Below are 11,367 nucleotides of genomic sequence, written 5' to 3'. Positions count from 1 at the left end.
GCAGGAATAAGATTAAAGGTGCTTAAGTCTGTAGAGTTGTTTCTAATTTGTACGTGTCATTTCAGTGGCATTTGAACAGAACTCTGTCTCTTCCCCTCCCTGCTCCCCTGTGGTACTGTGCTTGAGTTAGGGCTGAGAAGCCAAGCTATTGGAAGAAAATTCATTTTGTTCCCTAATTATTATGCTGGCACTCGGGAGATAATTTTTCCCTTCATGCACTGCCAATTAATATGCAAATGAGCTGATAAATATTTATACCATGATTTAAATTATGCAGGGAGCGCTTTCAGTGTACTCTGCAAATGAATTGTTCATGGACTTCAAAGTGCTGGCTGCTGTGCTAACGAGAGGAGATTTGCATAAGGCCCTAATCAGGCGCATACTGATTAAGCTTCATTATGGAAACTGCCAGCTGCAATCTTTGTTTCTATTTTATTACAAAAAGGGGAACTTTTCACGCTTCAGTCGCCTTGACAATGTCAGACACAGCTAGTAGGAGAGACTAAAACTCCACACAGCAACTGAAGTTTCCCTGTTCAGTTGAAGATTGCTATGGTGTAACTGAAGTTGTATTTCTCCCCCCACCTCCCCACTCCCTTTCGTGTTCGGTCAGAGCAGTAGTGTAGATTTGATAGAAATTGCCATTCTCCCGTTCCTTGGACTATCTGAACCTGTAGAGGATACCACAGCAATGCTGGACTGCAGCGACTACGTTCTAGGTGGGTACCAGCTCAGCTCTTTCTTACCGACACCGAGGCTGTGAGATTGACTATGCATAGTGGCTTAATCACATATGCAGAAGGTATTTGTGGGACTGAAGCTCACCAGTGAATCGGCAGCAAGTAGCTGCCTGATAGATGGATAGCTAGATCTGTACCAGGGAAATACATGCTTTGGTCTGTTTGTTTTCCTCTTTTCCCTCGCTTCAGGAGAATTCGTTTCCTCTGCACAGACTTGGGTGATGCTAATACAGACCTTTTGCTTTTAGGATTTCAGTCTGAGAAGCATTTGGCTTCTAACAAACACTGGACTTGACTTGCATATCTGTGTGTTATGAATTTTAAAGCATTAAAATGAATGAGAGGGAGCCTAAGTGTTGAAAGAATTTAGTAACTGTACTGAGCCATTCCACAACAGAATGTATGTTATGTCTGTGTATTTTTAATATAGCAAGGTTCTTCATGTGTAATAGAAAATAAGGGGGAGTGCACAGCGGTTGCCATTGATACCGTTGCAAGCTGTGCTTAAGGTTACTGGGATAATATATTTCCTGCGCTGAGATTCCATCAGGACTGCAGAACAGACATGCCATAATTTCTTCTTCGTGTCTTTTAAAGTTATTTATAGTAATGGATCATATCAATTTTACAATAGTTTTTATTTATTTTCAAGGCTTTTCCCCTGAAGCTCAATGTATTTGTGTGTGTGTATATATATATATATATATTTGTATTTATTATACTTTTCATTCCATCATATAAGTTCATGTAAGAACTTAAATCTCTAAGTAAAAGAATGTATTTTTGGATGGTAAATTTTAAAGCAGATGTTTGAGTATATCTGTTTCTGAATATGATGTTGTTTTTGAAAATTAATTTCTAAATAATTCTTGGCATGTTTTCCCTCACATTAAACGTTGTTTTTTCCATGCACATAAATGAATTATTTTTGCTGTTGCAAATGGAGTATTAGGCAGTTCCACTTTAAAGGGTGAAAGGAAACAGTTAATGGTATATACCATGTTAAGATTTTCTTTGCTTTACCAGCTGTGTACAGTTCTTATAATGCTTCAGGTTGGTCAGGTGTCCACTGCTTCTTTCTCCTGAACGCCTTTGGCAATGTTCCTGAGGGTGTGGGAAAGGCTGGCACAGCACTGCCTGGCGACACCTCAGCCCTGCTAGCAGAGTAGCAGTGTGGAATGTATTCACTCCTAAGAGTTTGATTTCAGTCATGCACCTGCTGCTTTCGATCCTTCCTTCTGGGGAGTTTGGTTTTAGATAATGTTGGCAGAAGCTGTAGCCCAGGGCCTTTATTTAAAACCCAAGTAAGATCTAAAGGAAGAAGAAAAGGTGAAGGCATTAAGGTTTGGGTTTTTCTAGCCCACTTCATTTGTTTATTCTTTTAAGTTTAAAGCAGAAATTGTATGAGCATGTATAAACCAAGTAGCCTTTTTATTCGACATAGAATGAATGAATCGGTAGGTTGAGTATCCCGCGGATATGAGCCTGTTTTGCTGGTAGCAGTTTTGTGCTTCAGATGTATGTCATACCATTTGCAATGGAAATAGCGGCATTGTTCTTGATGCTTTACATGCAGAAGGCCCAGAGATGGAACAAGAAATAGTCAGCTGGTGAAATAATGGATGCTATCCTTCGCTTGAACCTGAGCGCTACCAGAAAGATGTTTCTTCTTCCAACTTGCTGCTTTTTTGTAAAAGCAATGTTTGAGGTCTTTGTTAAGGATGGATCTTTACAATAAAATGTTCTTCATTTAGACAAGCTTTTGGTAGTTAAGTAAATTTTGTGTATGTCGAGTACTAGAAAACCTTTTCTGGAAGGATTTATTTTGCAGCATAGCCTGACAGAAAAACGTGTCCTGGCTTGCTTTATGGAAAGAGGTCTGTACAATTACAACTTTGTGTGACTGAGCAAACTTGCTCATCATGCAGGAAGGCTTCTTGTGTGAGCCTCCTCATAGGATGGAACAGTCACTATCTTGCTTGAGTTCTGTGCACAGGACAGCTGTATCCCCCTCTCTAGGTTTGGTTTGCTTTGCTTATTCTGTCATTACTATCCTGAACCTTGCCTCTAAGACTTCAATCTCTGCAACAAACTAGCAACCCTCTGTTGTTTTTCTAGCAAGAATTTTTCTGAAGTAGTTCAGCGACTGGATTCCATGTTTCTGAGAGCAGCCTTCTCATGTGTCTTGAGTTCAAGCTATTCTGCTCTGAGCTTAAAAATTACATCCTGTGTCCAATAGCCTCATGAGTTAGCCTGGTTTCCACAACCAAATGTATTTGACTTGTAAGCACTCTTGGCTCATTTTCCTGTTGGATGAGGACTCTTTATGTTTGTGTCCAAAGCAAAGACTCCCATTCGGTGCTCTCTAAAGTTAGATTTCAGTAGCTATCTGTGTGTAAAGGAGTGAACTAATGCTGTTGATCAAATGCATGTTGCCTATAATCACTCAAAATAAATGTGCTGTTGCCACAACAATAAACTCAATTTAAGGTCTATGCAGTGTCCAGATAGAAACACAGATTTCTCAGCAGAGGACCAAGTCAAGAGCAGACATTTCTGTATAGTCAGTGGAACCCATGTTCTGTTTCCAGAGTGTGAATCATGCTATCCAAATGTGTGAAATGATAAAACAAGGAGCCTGGATGCAATAGGTTCTATACCTGCAACCTTAGCAGAGCCCTGTTTTTCAAGATTTGTAGCTTGAATGTGCTAAGCAGAGGTTGTGAAAAACAGGGCAAAACTTGCAGCCTTTTGCTGAAGTGTGGGCCAGCAGTGCTCAGCTGCAAAGTTTCTCCTCATTCACTCTCCCTTTTAAAAAGCAGTTTAACACGTCTGCCTTTATACCAAGGGTAACATTGATAGTCCAGATCTCTTTTACACGTGGCTGAACATTTGAAAGATTTAAGAATAGGCATAGGAACTTTCTGAGAAGAGTTGAGGCTCTGGAGAGGTTGTGTTAACTTGTCAGGGGAAGTTTTGTGGTTGTTACAGTCCTCTGGATTTTCAAGGCTCTATTAGGTTCAACTGTCACAGTTGTTTATGTGGAAAATTATATTAGTTTTAAAAATATTGATCACAGAATCACAGAATGGTTTGGTTTGGAAGGGATCATAAAGATGATCCAGTTTCAACCCTCCAACCCCCCTGCCATGGGCAGGGACACCTTGCACTAGATCAGGTTGCTCAGAACCCCATCCAAACTGGCCTTGAAAACTTCCAGGATGGGGCATTCACCACATCTCTGGGTAACCTGTGCCAGTGTCTCACCGCCCTCACAGTAAAGAATTTCTTTCTAATATCCAGTCCAAACTTGCCCTCTTTCAGTTTAAAGCCATGCTCCCCTGTCCTATCACTACATGCCCTTCTAAAAATTCCCTCTTCGACTCTCTTGTAGGCTTCTTTAGGTACTGGGGGGCTGCTGCAAAGTCTTCATGGAGCCTTCTCCAGGCTCTACAACCCCAACTCTCTCAGCCTTTCCCCATGGCAGGGGTGCTCCAGCCCTCTGATCATCTTGATGGCCTCTTGATTCACTCCAACAGGTCTCTGTCCTTCCTGGGAACTGGTAGTAGCAGGTGATGGTACATGGCAATAGTCCATCTTCTCATTTCCAGCTTTCATGGACTGCCAAGCACTGAGGTGTCTGGGCATTCTTGGAACTGTCTGTGCTAAAGATGCAGCACAGTTAATGCTGCTTTCCTGTATTCTTCTTCAGCCTGTTGGTATTTTGGAAACCGCTGCTTTGATGAAAGTGCATGGCAGAGGTAACCTTTCAAGCACCTAGCAAGAGAATATCCTGGAGTAAAGGGTTCATTTTAAGCTCATTGAACTTGCTTTCAGCTCATTATGGGAATGGAAGAGTGTGCTTAAGGATTTGCTTACACTTCAGTTTATGAGCTGTTCTGTCTTGAGATTCTTTTTGTAATTTTGGTTTGTGATAATGTGGCACACTGGGGTCAGTGGCAAGGCATGAGGAGGTAATAAGCTGGAAAGCTGATGCTGTACACAGAACATCTGTATAGATTCCTATATAAGGAAACTATATTCTGTCTGCCATCTGGAGAGGCCCTCTGCATTGCACTGTATTCAGCTGACAGGCTTTGAAACCAGGAACAGACTTTTCAATATATTCATCCAGAGGAAGAAAGAAGAGGAATTATTTTATATTTGTATGGTTTTGCATGAATATATAGGAAATATAAAATGACCTAATGTCAGTGACATTCCAGTAAAATAGAAATGCAGTATTAGAAAAATGGCATCCATTTAATTATAATGGCTGAATTTCCTTTCTTTTGTTGGGGTGGGGCAGGGGGAACAAACACAAGAATAATGTAGGCCATGATGGTCAGAGTTAATGTTTTTGAATCTTGATGTAGTCATTGTTCCTTCCTTCCCCCTCCTTTTTTTTTTTTTTTCTGTGACTTTCATTGTATTGAAAATTAAGTTCCTACCTATCACTGCCCTCCAGCATGCTGTCTTTTATTCCCTTAATACCACGTTTTCACATATGGGAATAATGTCATAGAAAATTTTGAAATAATATTTATCTGGAAGATTCAGTATTGTGTTGTGGTTTTGGTTGTTCTTTTTTTTTTTGTGTTATGATCTGATTTAGGGTAAAGTACGTAGCAAATTTCTGATGTTCTGTACTTCCCTTGAACAAAAAGCTGTGAATAGATTTGGGGATTTTTTGCTGTATTGTTTTATCTTTCTTTCTGTTTTCTTGCAGACTCAAGAATGAACAATCCGTCAGAAACCAGTAAACCATCGATGGAGAGTGGGGACGGGAACACAGGTAAGAAATGATCAATTGGTGCACAGATATTTTCTGGTGCAGTTGAATGGATATTAAAAGCAAAATATCTTTACTCATTTAGTGGGATTTAAAAAACCCACAAAACCAACCAAACAAAAACCTACACCCACTGTTTTTAGAGATTTGGAAATACTTTTGTCATTAACCCTGCTGTATGCAGGGCATTATTCACACCTACTTTACTGAAGCACCACCCACACTTTTTATATAAAATTTCCCTTTCCCACTTTTTCTATCTGTAATTTAGTTTCTGATACTACTGAAGCTCTGGTGGCACTAGCTCTCCATAAATAGTCTCATTTTTTCCTGGCAGAGCATACCTTCGGCACTTCTAACTTCATCGTTTATTTTTGGGTTGAAATTTTCCCTGGCAGATGTGGGCCACTGCCTGATCTTGTTTCCATTTTAGATTTCATTCAAGCTGTCACAACAGTTCTCAAGAACAAGTTAAATGGAGAAAGCATAATATCCCAAAATTTCAAAAAATGTTAGCCAGCTTTTCTGTAATTTCTTTGTGCCTTAGAACAGAACCTTGAAATCTGGTGGGGAAGAACAGATTTTGTGTCAGGGGCAGTGTGCCTTTTGGCATGTCCTTAAGATGTGACTAAATCCTAAGCCATTGAAGAAGCTTGGTGTGCCACTATAAGTTAATCATGCTATCTCATGCTTTAATTCCTTTCTAGAGGTGGTATAATGTTCATTCTGAAAGCAAGAGAAATGGCAGTTCTGAATGGGAAGTAAGTAGTTTAACCTACCTCAGGATCTTCTCTCAGCTCAGAATAGTGTTTGGGAAGAGAAAATTCTGATGAGGAGGAACTTGTTGCTTTGAGAGAAGTGTAGTTACCTTGTATGAGGAAAACTAGTTTTCTTCTTCATGGTTCAATAATAAGAGTTTTATTTTAAACTCTGGAGTTGTGATCAAATTAACACAATTTAATTTTCTTTAATCCAAGGGGCTGGATTTTTTTCTGCCAATGCATGGGGTCAGTGAAAAAGAATTCTGCCTGCTTATTAATGTGTGTTTTGTTCCTGGCATCTTAGGTTTTATAATTGTCATTGTATTTTTAATAGGAAAGGTATCAATTCTTTTTTTTGCACGAAAGTGTTTTATTATGTATTTAATGGTTTAAGATTATATAAAATATTATTTCAAAGACATACAGGTTGTAAATATTTCATGATCATAAACATCATCAAGGGAACAACAGTTTTAAATATCCCCTGTGGACTCCTTGTAGCTAGAGGATGTGTGTAAACTTCTGAGAAAATTCGGATTTCCTCCCCAGTTACGTGCATGTGCTTTCTCCAGAGTGCATTCCCAACACAGTTCTCTCAGTGCAACTTTGGCAGTTCCACCTTAACTGAGCTGGTAAGGAGGAGGATTTGCTTTATTCAAAGGTAGCCAGTCAGTTATCACAGGAGCATTGCATCTGCCTCAGCAGAACTTGGCTCTCTTAAATATTTCATCATTGTGAAGGTGGGGGTCATGGCATAAAATGGATGGATTGTAAAGCTGCATGTAGGTCCTTTCACGTTAAAAGGGGCTACAATGACTGTATTTTTATACTCTAATATTAAAGTTAGTTATTACAAAAGTTTGATTCTGACTGGTGTTTGGAACTTCTGGAATATTGCTTCTTTAGTTTAAATGTTTCCAGTCTTTCCTTCTAGTTTTGTATCCTGATTTTTAAATTATATGAACTAAAGTAATCTAGAATTTTTGAGGACTCTCTGTTCAAAGTCATTGCTTTGTTTTTAAATGTAGTGCTCCTAAACCACTGGAGGTAGTGATTGATGGCATTTGTGATGTTCTTTGGGAGCTCAAGCATCAGTTGTATTAGTCAACCTGGCAGATGTTAGTCTCTGAAAGGAATACTCACAGAATGTAGTTTTAGGCTTCTGATTGGGGTACTTAGATTAAGGTTCTGGGCTCAGTGCATACTTGGGTGAAAAGAAGTCAGCGTTCAGCTCAGATGCTGAGGAACTGGAAGTGCCATTGATTTTCTGTCAGTGCCTGTGCTCCCCCGATAATGCGTGATGATCATTTTTATAAACACTCAAGAGTTCTTATTTTTGTAACTTTCTCTAACTGTCTACTTTCCAGTGACATTTGTAAATCACTTGAGTCTGCTGTGTATACACTAATAGTCTATCTTTTAAACCTCAGTGGATGTTTGTTTGGGTCATTCCTGGTTTAAACTGTAGTGAGGTAATGCGACTTGAAAATGTTAAGAGAAATTACTGTGCATCTTGAATTTACATTTGGCTGACCTGCTGTCCTCAGAAGAAAACAATAGTTACCACTGGTTAAAGATGACAACATCAGTAATTCTCTGAGCTCTCAGCTAAGTTTCATGGAAGTTAACAAACTAGGGTTTTGTATTTTGAGCTCTGACTATTTAGGGAACATCATAAAGTATAAATATATTGGTCACAATATATATAAAGTATAAATAATATATACAATGTATAAATAATATAAACAATATATATAAAGTATAAATATATTGGTCACAATACAATGCCTGAAATATGTTACGACTTTAAATTTTTTGTGGTAACTGGACTTGCCTTTTAAGCATCTGAAAAACCAACCCATATTTCAGACCAGTTAAAAACAACAACCAAAACATACAAGTACAGGAACTGTTGGATGGCTGTTTTCATAAGAACATGGATTGACCAACTGGTCGTCAGTATTGCAGAGTTAGAGAAATCTTTTCCAGCCTTCAGTTGTGGGTAGACAGTCAACGTAGTATCTGCTGGAGAAAGGAGAAGTAAGAAGAATGTCTTACAGGAAATGGATAGCCCTTTTGATCTCCTTTTTATAGGCAGCATAAAATTTTCTAAAACATCTCAACCTTTTTGTTTGTTTAATGCATCTTCTCTTGTGAGAGCTGTGTGAATGCAGAACTCTGAAAGCCAAGGTTATAAAGACTATGGAAACTGTGCTACTATGACATGCGTTGACATAGCACCAAAATAATAGTTTTTGTAAATGTAGTATTTGGAAGGATTCTAAAGATTCTTGTTTGCATTGCTTCATTTCCAAAGATTGATTTTCTGGTTTCTGTAAGAAAGAAGTCTATAGGAGAGACCATGAAATATTCTTCAACTGCTAAAACTGGGCAAATATCAGTGCTAAACTTGTTATTAGGAAATGTGGACAGGGAAACAACAATTTCTGAGTATTATCTGGGAAAATACATTGGTGATGCTGAGAGATGTCTCCGAGATCACAGTGCAGGTACCCAATCCAGCTAGTTTTGAAATTTTCCTTCTCCTTGGCTGCCTTCCCTTTCTGAGTTCTTTCTTGCACCTTACTGCACATCTCCCCAGACCTCACTCCTCTTCCTTTCTAATGCTTTTTGCAAACTCAGGCAGAAGTCTGATGATTATGATTGAATTTTGGGAGTAAGTTGTTCTCCTGACTGCAGGTGCAATTTTACCTTGCCTGTTCCGCTTTGTCATGTGTTTACCCTCTGCAGGTACAATTCCAAGATGGCATAAAATAATCCATGTTCAGTACGTAGTGTTCTGTTCCTTTCCTTGGAGTAGCACTCTATTGGTCTTCATCCAGACTAACTCCCATGAAGTAGCTCAGCACATGGCTGAATTGGTGCCAGAATTTAAACATGCTTGGGTTACACTGGACCTCGACTGTAAGGATGAAGTTTCATCCGACAGCTTGCTGGGGGCAGAGCACCAAAACAAAACAAACTACTTGTGAACTACCAGAAGGGGCAGGACAGGATCAATGGAGTTGGAAACCAAGAAGACAGGGAGAGATGGGAGATGGAGAGTTCCCACTCTTTTTGGGCTGTTTCTGGTGTTGGTGAGCTCTGGCAGTTGTGGAAGTTGGGATGAAGATGGAAAATACATGAATACTTGGGATTGTTAAATTGACAGTACTTGTGATTGCATCTGCCATGGCTGTTAATCATCACAGGGTTTTGTATTTAAGTCTTACCTTGAGCAAAAGTGGCATTCTAGTCCTTTCATGTCCTCACAACGTGCTGACATTCTGCTTCTGACAGCTCCATTTTCCAGCTCCATATCAGATTTCTTTGATTCAGTGGGAGTGGTATCACATCCTTCTGAAAACCCGAAAAGCAAGGCCTCTCATATGCTGGACTCAATTTTCCTTGCTGTTCTTCAGAAGACATAGGCATCCTGTGATAAATGCAAGCAACCAGGGTAGCATTCCTTCCAAAATGAAGGCTGCATCCAGAGGGGAAGGGGCATTGTCCTTCCAAACACCAAAGAAAGTTTAAGATGCAAGTAGTAGAACAGAGAGTGAACAAGTGTGATGTGGATTTTTTCGCCCTGAATTTGGTTTTGGGAGGCCTGGGGAGAGGGAGCTGGTGTCTTTCGAGAATTTAAAGAAAATGTTGGTTTTTTTCAGTGCCTATCTCAGTTGTTTGTTGGGGAGGTTTTAAGTTCAGTCTTGGAACTTGCTTTGTTCAAAACTAGGAGGCTTGTTTCAGATTTCCGTATTAAGGGTCAGCAGAACTGCCAGCTGGAGCATTTCTTCTGCGCACATGCACAGTAGTGCTCTTTTAATATGGTATCATTTTTTGAGGTTCTTTTTGGAAGATAGTTAACTAGAACAGCTTCACCTGTTTACCTAAGGTGAGACCTCCAGCTGGTCCTCTCAGAAACAGGTAATTTGTTTTAACCCCCACAAGTTTCCTGTTGGAATGAGGAGTATTGCCTTACAGTAGGTTTTCTTATCTGTATTTTTTTCACTCCCTGACCATTGAAAACTAATCCAAAACCTTTGCTTAGATGAGGAGGTGGTAGATTGTTTCCTTTGAATTATGGTAGCTATTTGTCAGGAATTACTTTTATATATTTACCCAACCACTTTTCCATTCCCTTTGGATTTCTACATGGAGAGAATTCTGAAGTTTACTGGAAAGAATGAAGATAGATGAGATTCTTCTGCTTCTTTCCAGCAGACCTTATTATATACCATTCTTTGGAGAAAGGCAACCAAGTTGGATTCCTTCAAGATCAATTCAGACCAGTCAGAGTCCTTACATTCACTTTAATATGGAATTTTAGACTCATTAAGCAAAATAATTTGATGTAGTTTAAAACTGGAATATTTTTAACACGTCTGTGGATCTTTGGCTGCATGTATGTCTTTCAAGTTTGTAAAACTTGACTCAAAGCATAGAATTGAAAACTTTGGAGTTGACCAAGTCTTCCCCCACAGAACCTCCGTCAAAGATGCATCAAAGGGCCACCTTGCACGGTTGGTAGGAAACTTGATATTGTATCTGTATTTAATTGAACAGTGGCTCAATCCTAGGAAATGTTACCTGTGTAAGCTGTCCGTAGGTCAAAAAGAGCAGTGTAAGATATTGGACAGTCTGTTTTAATAATCACACTTTATGCCTGCTTGCTTTTGCAGATGTTTCCAAGGAATAGCAGCCACCTGTTGTTGTTTAACAACTGTGACTCTTTTGCTCAGTAGATAACCTAGGTTTTTATGGCAAAGAATGTAGATAATTGAAGGAATTTTGAAGTAGGAGTTACTATGCACACCTGCCCATAGGCCCTGAACAAAATCTGATTGTCATGACGAGTAAACACGCAAGTCTAAAGCTGGTTTTGCTTCATTTCAGTCACGCAATTTGAAAGATTGCATCATCTGTTCCCGAAATTTCCCTGCAGCCCAACACACTCAGAGTCTCCCTTCCTGTCGTTAACCACTGTGGGTAGTAACAAAACAAAAAAACACTTATTTTTTTCTTTTCCTTTTTCTTCTCACACCCAGATTATTTTGGGATAGTTTAGGGGCTT

The 11,367-nt window shown here is 39.3% G+C and overlaps 1 protein-coding gene across 6 annotated transcripts in view; it reads left to right on the top strand.

Annotated features, from left to right (window-relative positions):
• Positions 1 to 526: 526 nt before the first annotated feature.
• POU2F1 (POU class 2 homeobox 1) overlaps positions 527 to 11,367 on the top strand; it is a 68,770-nt gene continuing 57,929 nt past the window's right edge. For 3 of the 6 annotated variants that reach the window (XR_001861149.1, XR_001861148.1, XM_017731456.1), the window contains exons 1-2: positions 527 to 719; positions 5,470 to 5,535. Coding sequence is in view for 4 of the 6 variants with exons in the window: in XM_017731456.1 (XP_017586945.1) it covers positions 692 to 719; positions 5,470 to 5,535 (94 nt within the window). In the remaining 2 variants the exon portion in view is untranslated. The remainder of the gene's footprint in view (positions 720 to 5,469; positions 5,536 to 11,367) is intronic. The other 3 variants (XM_008631525.2, XM_008631524.2, XM_017731457.1) reach the window with 2 other exon arrangements.

This window comes from Corvus brachyrhynchos, unplaced genomic scaffold (genome assembly GCF_000691975.1).
Source record: "Corvus brachyrhynchos isolate BGI_N302 unplaced genomic scaffold, ASM69197v1 scaffold152, whole genome shotgun sequence".
In the NCBI taxonomy this organism is placed as follows: Eukaryota; Metazoa; Chordata; class Aves; order Passeriformes; family Corvidae; genus Corvus; species Corvus brachyrhynchos.
This window is presented reverse-complemented; position numbering and strand designations above follow the sequence as displayed.